Below are 16,111 nucleotides of genomic sequence, written 5' to 3'. Positions count from 1 at the left end.
CTATATAAAATAGGATCTGATGAGATTCAACAACTTATATTTTAGTAATCCTAAGATTTGTGCTTGCTAATTAATTACTATACTACTGAAAATGACGGGAAGCGGGGGATCCCCAGAGTGATAGAAAGTTATCCTCAATTTTATAATAAGGTGAAAACCCCTGCTTTGCAGTAGCCTTATTTTCTTACCTACTGCTTCACATGGGAACATAACACAGCATGCTACACTGTAAATACTAAAAAGAACCAATAAGACTCTAAAAATCTTTTTGAATCATATTCTAGATAATAAAAACTGTGTTTTTATCATCATGAAGAAAGTCTTCTAGAACACAGGGATTATTTTACAATGTTAGAGGCAAGACATGAGGGTATGACAAGCTCATCCCCAATTTATACCTTAGTTCACAAAAATACCGACTGAAGGAAATGGAACTGGTCTTATTTCAGCCCTTCAGAAGTTTCTGTACTTATAACATTATTCTAAAGTGACTCCTCTCAAAACCCATTATTTTCTTTCTCCAAATAATTTTAACAAAAAGCAAAAATGCTTCAATACATAGGGTAGCCACGTGTTTACACGTATATAAATTATAGACATACACACACACACACAAATTTATTCATCAGGAAGGTCAGTACAGATTACCTTAAAAATCTATTTTTTATAACTTCTATGGATCCTCATTTTCAAAATTATGTTGATAAATTTTGATATTCATTGTAATTAAGTTAGGAATACTGGCTTTCAGAACTTCCGGGATATCTTGTAAATACATTGGTGCAAATGCCATTTGCCACTAAAGGCAAACTTTATTTCCATCTTAGAAATCTTTCAGTGAATAAAAATGCCCGAAATTCATTTCAAGGGAACCACTGAGAAACGATTTTCAAATTTAGAATATTTGATAAAATACAGCACTTTCTGTATGACTATGTAAGTCTTTTTTATTATATTGTTTACTAAAAATACTGACTTTAGAACCAAAAATTAATTCTGCAATTTTGAAGGGATGCAGAAAGTCAGTAAAATCTCTTTAAACATAAATCCCTAATATTCTAGTAAGAGAGGCAACTAAAGGAAAAAAAAAAAAAAAAACCCACCCTAGATACAAGGCATAGAAAAATTAAAGGCAAAAAGGTTCACTGAAAGCTAACTAAGGGTAGAGTATTTCCAGGTCAGCATTTAACAGAGCCACGTTTCTAAAGTACGAATATATTTTTAGAGGAAAAATTCTCAGATTAAAATACTCATTTTATTTTAAATGTAAAGCTTTTTTCAGCTCACGTTGTCTTTCCATTATTTGCTTACATTCATGATATAAAACAGAATACCAGATATCCAGCCACCCACCAAAATTAGAGGATACTGCAGCCATCTCTGATGATACAGATTTTCCTTCTCAGGCAGGCATACACACACACACACACAATCATACAACACAGGAAGAAAACAGCTTACTTACTTTGTAAAAAATCATTTTTAGTGTGCCGTAGAAACCCATATTTTCTGGATTTTTCCCCTTCAGTGATTCTGTGCCCCCGTGTGTCCGGCTGCTTGGCAGTCTCTGACAATATAAACCTTTTTCAGGTAGGTATGTCACAGATTCTAATGTGGACATGCTCAGGCACGTCAGAAAAGGAAGATTAGGAAGCAGAACCGGCAACAAAACTCCACAGTAGAGGCAAATGCAGCTCAGTATCAAACCGCTTCTCGGGACACACATACATACATGCAGCTTGACTGAGGAGAACTCGAGGGAATAATGAGAGAGAACCGAGAAGATTATTGGAGGAGACTCTGCCCTGTCAAAGCCTGGACTGGAGAGATTCCTCCCTCAGCAGCAGAGGGATCAGATTACATCTTCCCTTGAACACAGAATGGTGCAGTCCAGGATTCAGCAATGCAGACTGCACATCAATTATATGGTGATCCGCTCCAGGGAACCCGTAAGCACACAGCGCGCTGAGCAGAGGGAGGAGGTGGGCAGTCAAGGAGACCGCCCCACGCCACAGCCCCCCTCTCCCCTTTCAAACTTTCAGGAGGTTATTTCTACATTTTGTAAAACCTGCATATTTGAAGTTTTAAATGGCAAGCATCATTTCTGCAAATGAATCCTTTCAGAAACATTTTGAAAATGGAATGTATTTTCATCTGGTCCTCCCAACAGAAGCCAAGCAGTCTATGTTCACTAACTGCTGCCCTATCGCAGTCCTGGCATAGGCTGATCAGATTTGTCAAGTAGCTTGGACAGTCCAAGATGGGCAGTTGCAGAGGGAAGAATGAGAAAGTCTTTGAGGGCAATTTACAGAAAGGTAAACCAGTTTGGAACATACCAGCATTTGCAGAAATTATATAATAAGTTATATTTCAACCTGCATATTTCTTATATTAACATTTAATATAAATATTCCCTATGCTTTTCCATCCCATTCATTTAAAACACAGTCTTTAAAAAAAATTACCATACACTGTCAGTCCTTAGTAATCCTGAGAGTATCTTTCTATGATTAACAAACTAAGTATATAAAGTCTGGCTAAACAGTTCTATTTCTCCAAAGAAAACAAAAACTCTGCTCATTGGAGAGTCTTATAATTACGTGTTCATTTAATTTTGAGTAAACAGGAGGCACTGGACTTCCACTTCCAAACTTATCTTTACAGTGTATACTGCGTGTCATTAAAAACGTATTTTATATAATAAAAGGCATCAAAGTTTGCCTGAAGGCAACATTTTTCTTAGAATGACTACTACACACAAGTCTAGATATTTCATCTTGCAACTTGCTACAAAACTAGCTTCCGAGGCAATTATGAGATTCTTTGGAGTAGAAAGGCCCATTATTAAGGGTCTAGTTAATTAACTCCTACCCTCCCCATTACTGTTCTTTATTACAAGTAAACTGTGTCCCTTGAGTTATCTAAGCACTTAGAAAGTTTCTTCAGGAAAAAGGAAATAACATCTTGACTTACTACATTTTAATACTTTCTGCTATGGTAATAAATGACTTATGTTAGAAAAATGATTCTAAATGATGCATAAAGTAGTATCATTTTTTAAATAAATGTTTACCTTTTTAATTAAGACATTAAGTCAGAAAAAAAGGAAATTAAGTCAGCATAAGGTCTTTCTCTTTAAAACATAAATAAGATTAGTATCATTTTTTAAATAAATGTTTACCTTTTTAATTAAGACATTAAGTCAGAAAAAAAGGAAATTAAGTCAGCATAAGGTCTTTCTCTTTAAAACATAAATAAGATTAGTATCATTTTTTAAATAAATGTTTACCTTTTTAATTAAGACATTAAGTCAGAAAAAAAGGAAATTAAGTCAGCATAAGGTCTTTCTCTTTAAAACATAAATAAGATTAGTATCATTTTTTAAATAAATGTTTACCTTTTTAATTAAGACATTAAGTCAGAAAAAAAGGAAATTAAGTCAGCATAAGGTCTTTCTCTTTAAAACATAAATAAGATTAGTATCATTTTTTAAATAAATGTTTACCTTTTTAATTAAGACATTAAGTCAGAAAAAAAGGAAATTAAGTCAGCATAAGGTCTTTCTCTTTAAAACATAAATAAGATAACCTAAAATTTTATGAAAATGTATATCCTGGGTCTTCTCTTCGAAGTTATATTCTACATATTATTATTTTTTTTTAATCTCCTTACTGGCTCTTAAACTAATTCTTACCCTCAGAAACAATATGTACATGTACTCAACAAAAGTTGGTCTTCTAAATAAACAATTAACTTACTTCAAAGGAAACTTCCTTTTAAAAAGAAATGTTACTCTTGTCAAAAAAAATTCCAACTATTAAGAATGGACTCATGAACCCTTTTTTTTTTTTTAAAGCTTCATAGCACTCGATTTGAAAAAGAAAAAGAACCTCTCCCCATTCTGGGCTATCTGAAGGAACTAACTGTAAAAGGAACACCTGAAATGTCCTCTGAAAGCCTGTCAGATGACAAAGAGACTATCAGCCATGTAACAGTATACTCCTGGACTACAGTTAAAATCATGTCCTATCTCTAGCTGAACTAACCTTTTCAAATAAAGTCTACTCAACTGAGAACACAGACCAACTTTAATAAACCAGGAACACTGTCTCAAAATCTTGGACAGTTAAAGAAAAAACATCTTAACTTTGTATATTCAATGGAATGCTCTTCTGGTTTTATGACTCTATGTATGGCTATGAAGTTACAGGAAAACCTGATTCCCACAAAAGTATGTTTATATGTAGGTATGTATATTCATTCACTTTTAAATTTTTTTAATAGGCAAAATATTTATATAGCTCAAAAATCAAAATGAAATACAAAAATAAACACTGAAAAGACTTTCCAACACTCCCAACCATCTATCTACCACGGTTCCCATTTGGAAATGATTTTTATTAGTTTGTTTATCCTTTAAGTGAGAATTAAATGTTTGTAAGTACTCATGAAGACTTAACATTTCCAAATATTTAAACAGTTTTCCCTAATATCTTGTTTACAATGCTGATTTGAACTAAAAGAATTTGTCAAGCAAAAGCTAGTCAACGAGGTCTTCAACTAGATTTCAATTTAACAGAATAAAAATGAATGATTTTCAATATTCTTTGAAGTACTAGTAATAGGGCTTCCCAGGTGGCTCAATGGGAATCTGTCTGCAATGGAGGAGACTCAGAAGATGCAGATTCGATCCCTGGGTCAGGAAGATTCCGGAGGAGGGCATGACAATCTACTCCAGTATTCTTGCCTGGAGAATCCTATGAACAGAGCCTGGTAGGCTGCAGTGCAAAGGGTAATAAAGACTCAGACACGACTGAAGTGGCTAAGCACATATTCACTGAAGTACTAGTAATGAAAATTGTGATCTATTACATTATTTTCATCAAAACCTATTTATGAACAAAGCAAATGAAATCATTCTCAAATTCCTATTTCTAAGAATTCTGGCTAAAATAGAAAAGTTTAAAACTTTATCCAGAGATTTTTTAGTAATACTAGTTTAACTAATAAGTGAAATTAACTAGTAAGTGAATTAGCAGTAGTAATTAACTAGTAAGTGAAAAAGCCAGAAAATACTTGTGTTTGTCACCCACATTTTTAGAATATCTCAAAATAGTCAATAATTATTTTTTACTACAATAAACTAAATCTTCATATATCAGCTAAGCAATAAATTCCCCATTCTATAAAATATTATTTCTTGTGCTGACTGACAAGTTATAAACCTTACTGGAAATCTATTAGCAAGGGGAATAACTGACACCGAAGCCCTGGATTATAGCCTATCTGCTAATTCAGATCCAGTGCTCATCTCAACACAGATCCAGGGAACTAGGTGTATGAGGAGTGCATGAGAGCAGCAGTAAACACTAAAAACCAGCATAAAGATATGAAAATGTACTGCCCCAGAGTATAAGCCTCTGGGGAAACAGTGGTAGAAGAACGATTAACCTCTGAGCTACTGCAAGAGAAATGGCTCTTTCCAAGCAATTGGTGGCGATGACTAAGTTTTCAGAAGGGCAAGTTGTGGTTGACTAAGTTTTCAGAAGGGCAAGCTGCGGCTATCAGCAGAAACAAAAACTGACCTAGGGGTATACAGTGTGAAAAACACAGATAGCAAAATAGTCTTCACAGTATCATGTATCTTCAGAGAAAAACGTATCTATATACAGGGTGCCAACAGAGGAAAGAGTAGTTAAAAGATTACTTTTCCTCACCTTGACTCTCAGAGTTCATTATTTTCATTTAAAATACTTTCTTCCATTGGACTTTTATCATACCTCATTGTAAGTATTTTTATACTTCTCTCTCCCCTACCATGTGAAGGTTCACAGTTTTCTAAGACATAGTACAAAGATGATACAAAACAAATAAATAATAATTTTGAATAAATGGCCATTTAAGCAAACCATTAGAATAAAAACTTTCTAAAGCATATATATATACAAGCATATATATATACATACCTAATACTAAATTATACTTAGTGCTAAAAAGTCCAACTGTTATAATTAGTTGATGACACTGTAAATACTATTGGTACTTTGCATTACTTTGCCAACATTTAAAATTTCATTTTCATTTTATAATAGTAGGATAATGTATTTATATAGATATATCAGTGATTTTCTTTATGACAACATTCTTCACTCTGATGTTACATTAGGAATACCACCTACCACAGTTAGCTGTCTTGCCCAAGCACAGAATTTAGATTAGAGAGAGTCTGGGATTTCAACATCCAAAAAGAAATGCCAAGCATGTTGAGGTTGAAACCAACTTTGGAAATCTCACTAACCCACTATCATTAGGTTTCTGGGGTACAAATTCTTATTAAACCATTCACAATTGATACTGGGAAGTTAATAACCCTGTTCTATCACAGGTATATTATCTATTAAAATAGGATGTATCCTTAGTACCTACATTTTCCCCAATACAAGCAGGTGGCAGTACTGATCAATAAGCTATTTTTCACATTTATTCATTCATTAAGCATTTACACCTACTGTGTGTCAGGCACAGGATAGCACATAATTTAAAGAACTTATTTTCCCCTCCATTGAATTTATGGTCAATTTAAGACAGAGAATAGGGTTAGTTCCAAAAATTTTTTGAGAATATGTAAATATGTAAAATCAAACAAGGTAAGCCAGGTTTAGTTTGAAATTACCATCCAAGGAAGCATATATTAAAATACTACTACATTAAAAATATCCAAAATACTATATACTGTACTATATAACAACTTGGTTTAAAATAACACTTGTTGGGAATTGAGGGGATGCTTATATATAAAATCTTAACCTCAGTAAATCAAAGTATCATAGCTCAAATTGTTAAAAAATTTTTAACATAATTACAATTGTACAAGTGGTACTTAATTTTTTTTCTTTTCCCTTAAGTTTAAAATATTTATAACTTTCTTTATAAAAATGCAGCCCCTGAGGCTCTGACAAATAAATTACAATAGAGATTCAAGACAAAGGTTTTTTTTTAATCCCTTCAGTTCAGTCGCTAAGTTGTGTCTGAGCTTTGCAACCCTATGAATCACAGCACGCCAGGCCTCCCTGTCCATCACCAACTCCCGGAATTCACCCAGATTCACGTCCATCGAGTCAGTGATGCCATCCAGCCATCTCATCCTCTGTCGTCCCCTTCTCCTCCTGCCCCCAATCCCTCCCAGCATCAGGGTCTTTTCCAATGAGTCAACTCTCCGCATGAGGTGGCCAATGGAGTTTCGCTTCAGCATCAGTGCTTCCAATGAACACCTGATCTCCTCCAGAATGGACTGGTTGGATCTCCTTGCAGTCCAAGGGACTCTCAAGAGTCTTCTCCAACACCACAGTTCTAAAGCATCAATTCTTCGGCACTCAGCTTTCTTCACAGTCCAGCTCTCACATTCACACATGACCATTGGAAAAACCATAGCCCTGACGAGACGGATCTTTGTTGGCAAAGTAATGTCTCTGCTTTTGAATATGCTATCTAGGTTGGTTATAACTTTCCAAGGAGTAAGCGTCTTTTAATTTCATGGCTGCAGTCACCATCTGCAGTGATTTTGGAGCCCCCAAAAATAAAGTCTGACACTGTTTCCACTGTTTTCCCATCTATTGCCCATGAAGTGATGGGACCGGATGCCATAATCTTAGTTTTCTGAATGTTGAGCTTTACGCCAACTTTTTCATTCTCATCTTTCACTTTCATCAAGAGGCTTTTTAGTTCCTCTTCACTTTCTGCCATAAGGGTGGTGTCATCTGCATATCTGAGGTTATTGATATTTCTCCCGTCAATCTTGATTCCAGCTTGTGCTTCTTCCAGCCCAGCGTTTCTCATGATGTACTCTGCATATAAGTTAAATAAGCAGGGTGGTTTGGGCCAAATTACTGATCTAACATATACACAAAATGTATATATCTACCAATATATGAATATACACACATACAGAACTTCACACAATAATGCAAGTTAAGAGTTCTATTTATAACAGCCACAGAAGAAAACAATGAAAACGGCAGCTTTGCCTATTTGCTCTTTTAAATTTTATATTGTCATAGAGCTGGCAGAGACAATATGCGTACTAAAACATTCCTTACAACACTCCTTTGTAGACAAGCAACATCTGTAATAACTTGACAAACTTGTAAGTTACTCTGAAGTTTATCCTGAATTATCTAGAAAGCAATTAGTCTTTAAATCTCATGTTCTAAACCCAAAATAAACTACCAGTAAGCATCTTGAATTCATATCAAAATTTCCTCTCAAATTTTCATTATAAATTTTTTTGTAGCAATCCCTTCAGTAAAGTAAAAAAGTATCATGGGAAATTATTTTAAAAAGGTTCCAGGAAAATACAACAGCAAATATGATCCAGGAATGAATTTAATTAACATGGAGAAAGAATGAAATCAATTTTCCTTCCATGTGCTGTTTAGAACCACATTCACTCTACTTTCTTTATCTAAGTTAATATTTACTGCTGCTATTTGTAAGGTTCAAATGTATTTACATGGCTTGAGAAAAGTTTCCTATAGATATGGTATATCCATCTTGCATTTTAATATTAAGATAACTTTTCATTTTAAGGACTGCTTAAAATTCTGAAACTAATTTCTTTTATTAGCTATTAGTCCTCACTGAAAAGCTTTGAGAAAAGATATAAAGACTAAGAAGTAAAAAAGTTATATCCATTGAATCAACGAAAAACCATTAACAGCAGGAAGCCATACAGTGCAGAACTAGAAGGGAGCCTGGAAATCATCTAATTCTCCTTCATTTGTGGAATGAACCTAAGTTTTGGAGTCAGAGTAGTCTGAGTTTAAACAACAGCTATGTCATCATTAGAGTGTAACCTTGGGAGGAGTTGTCTGACCACCATGACTTGTAGTTTTATTTGTGCAAATGTAGTTGTAATACCATTTACCTTACCAACCTAAGTGTCACTGTGTAGACACAGAGGTGCCTGGCACAAAACACACTATGAAATAAGAACTATTACTTATAGGTGAGAAAGGAGAGGCAGAGAGTTCAGTGTCGTGTTCAGGGTTATACAGCTACTTTAGAGCCACAGACTCCAGGCCAGTTCACTACTCGTAAGTGATTTCCAGTATATATGTGATGGCTCAGGTTGAGCTAAATAAAATTAGACATTACCAAAGAAGGAAAAAAGTACTATATTTTGCAAATAGCAATTAAATATGCAAACCACAACTAAATCTTGATTTATTCAATTCATGGAATGATTATCTAGGTCTATATAACTGTGCTTCTGCTACACATGGCAAATTGGGGGCAAAAAGATGGTAACTGGGGGAAAAGTAACAGAAACAGAGAGATTTAGGGTAAATGGAATCAATCAATTAAGAAATAATCAAGATCTGCAAGGTGCTACTGAAGTCTAATAAAAACATTACAATAACCCTCCACCCTTAAGATATTTAATATCCAACTGTCAAGACAAGAAGCTAATAAAGAAGGGTATTTGAATATCAAGGGCCAAACTGGGTAGTGTAAGAAGTCAGAAAAGGGAGAAATCATTTAAATAGTCATTTAAATAGATACAGTATTGCTTCTAAGTTTAAAAGACTGAGTCTGATAGACGTTGAAGAGATAGAAGGGAATTATCTGTGGACCTATGATACAAGTGGAAATGCCACCATCATTAACTTGAAGTACTGACAATATCTCTAACACTTCTAGCAGTCACTAGTCTTTATAAGGCCTATTTAGTATTATTATCTCCTAATTCAAATAATACTACAGTTAAAATAGTCTTTAACTTACTAGTAATGGTTTCTTCAAAAGTACTTCCTGCCGTGATACATACTTCCATTTTAGGGCTCCATTTTAGGGCTAATATATGTCTTTCTGTACAAGGAGAACTTTACTGTGTGGGTGTGAAAACTTTAGACTTTTTATTTTAGTTACAAACACTAAGAAGGGGTCCTTCTGTTTCCAAAGGTACTTACCAGAAATCCTACATAAAAGCAGGTCATACTCTTGAATGGGGGGTGGGGTGGCGGAGGGCAGGTGCATAGTAAAGAAACAAGAGAGTTCTTAAACATTCAAATGTTATATTCACCAAAAAACTTTATGAAAAGACAACAAAAAATGTAACTCAGGGCCAAAGTGGACACTTGACTCACTGATTCTCACCAACATGTAGCCTCTACTACTGAAAACTGCAGCTCCCTTGGAAAACGAGCTACTTTGTTGGTCTTGTTCCACACCCAGTCCCTCCTTCCCATGCCCTGCCCCTCCAACCTCTAAACCTGAAGCCTCCTTCTAAAGAATAGATTGCAGTAGAGAGCATTTTCAAGTCAAAGAAACTGTTCATCATGTAAGAACTAAGAGAAGGGTTATTATAAGGCAGAGGATGGGAGATTCAAACACATGGTAAAAAGTACGATCCTTTTGAAAATGTATACATACATACATATACATACACATATATATATAAGTGTGTGTATGTCTGTGCACTCATGCAAGTGTATGGATGGGCAAAGTCTACATAAATATAAAAAAATGTGCACAGTGGTTATCTAAGTGGCTTAATAAGAGATTTTTTTTCTTTTTCTGTTATCCTGTTAATAAACAAGCATTTCTTACTATGTGCTAATAACTATTCTAGGCACTGGGTATAAGACAGCAGACAATGCAGATGAGGTCCCTGGTCTCATATGCTTGACATTCTAGAGTGGGGAAAAAATAAACTTGCTGTTCAGTAGCTCAGTTGTGTTCGACTCTTTGTGAATCCGTGGAATGCAGCACGCCAGGCTTCCCTGTCCTTCACTATCTCCCGCAATTTGCTCAAATTCATGTTCCTTGAATTGGTGATGCATACTAATAAATGAGCTAATAAATGAACAAGGTAATTTCATGTAATTCTAAGCTCTACAAGAAGGCTGAATGCCGAAGAATTGATGCTTTTGAATTGTGGTGCTGGGGAAGACTCTTGAGAGTCCCTTGGACTGCAAGGAGATCAAACCACTCAATCCTAAAGGAAATCAACCCTGAATATTTATTGGAAGGGTTGATGCTGAAGCTAAAGCTCTAATACTCCGGCCACCTAATGCGCAGAGCTGAGACCCTGATGCTGAGAAAGACTGAGGGCAGGAGGAGAAGAGCGTGACAGAGGATGAGATGGTTGGACGGCATCACTGACTCAATGGACGTTGAGTCTGAGCAAACACAGGGAGACAGTGAAGGGAAGCCAGGCGTGCTGCAGTCCATGGGGTCACAGTGAGTCAGACACGACTTAGCATCTAAACAACACATGTGCAAATGAACTGCAAAAGGACATTCTCAAGTGGCTCTATGTTATTTTTTATATTTTCAAAAATGTATATAAAATTGAAGACCATTCATAAAGTAATTCTCACATGTTGAAATTTGATATACAGAGAAAATGAATAAAAATCTTTTCAATTCTTTCATGTACAATTACTTTTCTATTTCTCTTATCACCCATCACCTCAAACTAATTCTCAAATGTAGCACCCATTCCAAAAGATTCCTAAGGTTGGAAAAGAAGAGGATTGGAACTGTAGGTAATAATTATTCTGTGCCATGCACCGAGCACTACTCTAACACCTTTGTATCTCGTAACTCAGTCCTGTAAGAATGAAAGGGCATCCACCATATCATCCCTCTATTTCCTTGCTCTTGCACTTTCTATGCCCTGATTCTATCTTTCCATTTGATAATTTGCTGTTTTTGAGAAAGAGATAGATTCTGGCCTCAGATCTCTACAGACTGTTAATGTATCTGCCAGCCTTACTTTAGCAAATGTCTACCATGGTGAAAGATGTGGTTACCCTTAGTTATTGGAGGCAAAATGATTTTACCCATGGTACACTTTTAAAGACTGCTTCCAAAACTAATACAATTATGTAAAGTTTAAAAATAAAATAAAATTAAAAAAAAAAAATAAAGACTGCTTCCTCGTGATCATAAAGAAATTCAGAACATGATCACAGCATCTCAAGGTTGGAAAAAGCCTTCAAATAAATTTTACTACAGCCTCGGGTATGTTCTTAGGTAAACGTTCACTAAAACTCACTGTAGTTATCCAGGATCTTTAACCTAAAACACATGTTATTCTGAACTCTGTGATCCTGGATCACTCATTTTGATAACTATGTTCAATTATAAATATTTGACTAGCAGATACATAAAATCCAGATTCAAACTTATTATACTTTTTAAAACATAACATCTCTTCTCAAGTACCTTAAATATTTTACAGAAGAATTCAAAATAAGAAGGGAGAGCTTAAACCAATCTTTTAAAACTCTAGTTATGAATCAAGTTTATGAACTTGAACTTATTTCCCTTATTTAAAAACATTTATTAAGTATCTCTTCCATATCGGTGCTAGGCCAGGAAGAAACATAAAACACACTGCATTCTTCCTCTAGAAAGTGTACATCATACTGATCTTTAATCAATTCTTTACTTATTTTAGAGTAGCTTGCCTGCTCTTTAAGTATTCAAGTGTTTGATGTAGCTGTCAAGTGAGTAGGGAAGAACCTAGTAATCATGCCCCCACTACATTTAAAAAGGAGGATTCAAAATATTCATTTTAGAAACATCAATTTACATTTTAAAGCAATTACTGTATATATAATTTAACAAACTGCATTCTTTGCTTTGAAACTATCAGGAATTATATGACTAGCATAACACGTACATGATCCCTTACCATTTCAGGAGATTCCAAAAGGCTTGAAGAGTCCGTAAATAAAATCTGAGTACAAAGAAATACTGCTGGAAGTAGTCACGAGTGGGGTTTGACAGATTCTGCCTGTCGTGGAAACATTTTCAGAATAACTATTAATCTGAAAAGGTATGTGATCTACAGCAGGCCTTGACTGGCAGTGAACTAGAGGATTGATGTTTAGGAGCACTGTGATATCTTGGCAACACTACTGTAACAGAAATATTTTACTTATAAGTTTATTTTCTTTATTAAAAAGTTCTTTAATATTTAGCACGTAACTTAAAAAAATATTTATCTATAAATACTCAAGGTCTCCAAATGTTTACAAATTAACTTTCAAAGTTTGTCACACTCGACACATGACTCTATAAACATTTCTTTTTGTAGAATGGATATCATTAGTTTCCCACCAGTTACAAGGAAGCATGGTATGTAATGATGGCATGATGACTGTGAAACAAATCTGTATACAACAATTATGAACCGCTCTATGCCCATGACTTGTCTGTTGAAAACTGCTACATGGTGGTAGGAGAACATTTAAAAAAAAACTAAATCTAAATTTTATTTTTATTGAGTCAATGCGTGTTCACATGTCTACAACATGGAAAAAAAAAATCCTGTGAGGAATAACTTAAGTCTACCAAAGGATATAAAGTCAAAGATAGCAAAAAGATGCTGAACTTTAGAATATTCTTAAAATTGTAGTATTTTTTTTAGCTCTTGTGATAAAGATACATACAACCCTCTTCATTTTAAACTTTTCCTTTAAAGTTATTCTATCAAGACACAAAATAGCAAATCAAGAACTTAAAATATTTTTCAAGAGATGTTAAATGAAGACATATTTATCATCATGATCACAATATAAAAAAGCAAAGATTAAAATTAGATGGCCTTTTCTAATACTTTTACTCAACTAGCTTTTATTAAACAATTATAATAAATAGATTTCACTAGGCCAAGATATATAATTTACTCCTCACCAATTAATTTATTTCAAAGACCTTAACTTTGTGAAGTTCACTATATTTGTTTATACAAAAGTAACAAAGGAAAAGGAAATTACTGTGAGGAAAATTTATGGTGATCTTCTAACCCCAAATTTCATTTTAACATTATCAGTGTCATCCAAATGAATCCTGAGTTGTAGAATGGTTCTCTACTTTCTAAACAATGGAATAAGAGGGAGAGAAAACTAAATAGTGACTTAAACATTTTATTTTTATAGATCTAGACTACCACATTCTAGAAATAGTTATCCAGAGATACTGAAAGCCAGACTCTAAGCAAAAAGTATACAAAACTGAACAAGATGCAGTCCCTATCCTGGAGAACTTCCCAACTGAGAAGGACAGACAAGCCAATAAAAAAATGACAAATCAATGTACCTGATAAATAAAACTGCCCAATTTCTATGACAACACATAGACTAGAGAGAGAAAAAAAAGTGTGCACCCATGGCAAAATTTTAAACCAAAAGAAAGAAAAAATAAACACTAGATTTTAATCTGACTTGAGTGCTCCTTCAGTGCTATCAAAAATATTCAACTTTGAATAAGCAACATGAAAAAAAAAAAAGATGTTCTCCTAAGAAAATGAAGTATACAGGGAAGAAAACTTACTATATTCCAGGCACTCTTCTCGGTACTTTACTTATGTTAACTCAGTAAACTGTGCAACAACCCTATGAAGTAGGTATGATTATGACTTCATTTTACAGATACGGAATAGGAACAGTGAATTTAAGTAACATTCCCAAGGTCACACAACTATTAAATTGGTAACTGAGATTTAACCACAGGCAGAGCTTGGTCTCCAGTTTACATAGGGTTTTATATATATATATATATATAAATAAGAAGAAGTATTGTTAGTTAAGAAATCTTTAGGATGCTTCCCAGGCTATCTCAGTGTGCAAACACGTGATGTGTAGATGAAGTTTATGTTAAGACTCACAGTGGGCACAGAGAAAGAAAAGACAAACTACACAGCTAACCGTGACTCTGGATATACTTTACTGTGGGAATTTACTAAGAGCAGCTAGCAAAAGAGTTAACATTCTACTGCTGCTACTTCCTTGGCGGAGAACTGCTCCCATCATCTTGGACGCTGTACTGAGGCTCCACAGCCATCAATAGGCAGACAGGCAGAAAGTCTGATGGAAGGTGCTCACAACAATACATGAGTTTTGCCTCCTTTTCCCAAATCCCTTAAGAACTTCTAGCTCCTGACCCTATTTCTTCATGTTCAATGCTTTATTTCCTCCAAATGTGAAACAATGAAAAACAGCTGAGAACAGAATATGCAAAAGTATCTCCATTGGAAGGTCGTTTCAAAGAGACTACTGGGTTTTTCACCATTACCATAATGATGTGAACACTACAGCAAAACAGGCAAAAGTTATATATCATAGTACTTACCTAAGAAACTGCTTCAAGTGGTCTTTACTATTTACTCTAACCCAAATACACTTAACAGGGAATTATGACTTTTTCATTTTTAATTTTTTAGTTCAGTAGACAGCTTAAAAACATTTATTAACCAAGTAATGTATATGTGTGTGTGTGCATACATACAGATGTACGTATGCATATACACGTGCATATGTACACACGCACACAAACACAGCACTTTCCCATGTGAGTACATCAGAACATACTCTTCAATACGTGATTATCACTCTGGCTGTGTTTCTTAATTTCATCACACGTGACCTTTTTCTAAGAGCCAGTCCATCTTCAATAACTATCAGTTTGATCTGTGTGTGGTTATCGCTTTCCAGCAGTAAACATCACTGGGGACACACGCATATCTCTATGAGTCTATCCTACATGTTATTCTTTCGACTGGCTCTAATTATTTATATTAGATATACTAGGATACATAATTATATTATCTATACTAGGATATGTAATTACAACAAATTTAGATTTATATGGTTATTTTAATGACCAGAGACACTCATTCATCCAGCATTCACTTGGTTGCCTATTCTCCATAAGCTAAATTAAGTACAGTGGCTGCTTCACGACTGGCGTTCACCATGTAGTAGGGGAGAAAGACGATAAAACAGAGCAGAACGGAAACCAGTAAGTAGGGTTTTGATTTAGTTTGGGGTTCAGAGAAGGCTTCTCTTCTTTAAAGGAACAACTATGCTGTGTGGTGGGAAGGGGCACGCACAGGGCTGCGGTACACAGAATAAGGATACCATGGCAGGTGCAAGATGAAGCTAGAGAAGTAGAGAACGACCAGACTGTGTAAGACCTCATACAGGATTCTGGTCTCTGTAATAAGAGTAATGAAAATATTAGTTAGTCAGGATAAACCTGCAATACTGTTCTGAATGTAATGTTAAGACAGAATGGGGAAGTGAGTGAGGGTGGATGT

At 34.8% G+C, this 16,111-nt stretch overlaps 1 protein-coding gene across 4 annotated transcripts in view; it reads right to left on the bottom strand.

Moving 5' to 3' along the window:
• Positions 1-16,111, bottom strand: part of FBXW7 (F-box and WD repeat domain containing 7, E3 ubiquitin protein ligase) — a 135,263-nt gene that overhangs the window by 34,009 nt on the left and 85,143 nt on the right. Inside the window, exon 1 of one of the 4 annotated variants that reach the window (XM_010840744.1) lies at positions 1,466-4,648. The exons of the other annotated variants lie outside the window; for them this stretch is intronic. Within the exon in view, the coding sequence (XP_010839046.1) occupies positions 1,466-1,726 (261 nt within the window). The 5' untranslated portion in view covers positions 1,727-4,648. Of the gene's footprint in view, positions 1-1,465; positions 4,649-16,111 lie in introns of those variants that run through there. 4 annotated transcript variants of the gene reach the window in all.

The sequence above is a fragment of the Bison bison genome, unplaced genomic scaffold (assembly GCF_000754665.1).
Source record: "Bison bison bison isolate TAMUID 2011002044 unplaced genomic scaffold, Bison_UMD1.0 scf7180017864146, whole genome shotgun sequence".
Classification (NCBI taxonomy): domain Eukaryota; kingdom Metazoa; phylum Chordata; class Mammalia; order Artiodactyla; family Bovidae; genus Bison; species Bison bison.
The sequence above is the reverse complement of the archived record's forward strand: the minus strand, read 5'-3'. Positions and strand labels throughout refer to the sequence as shown.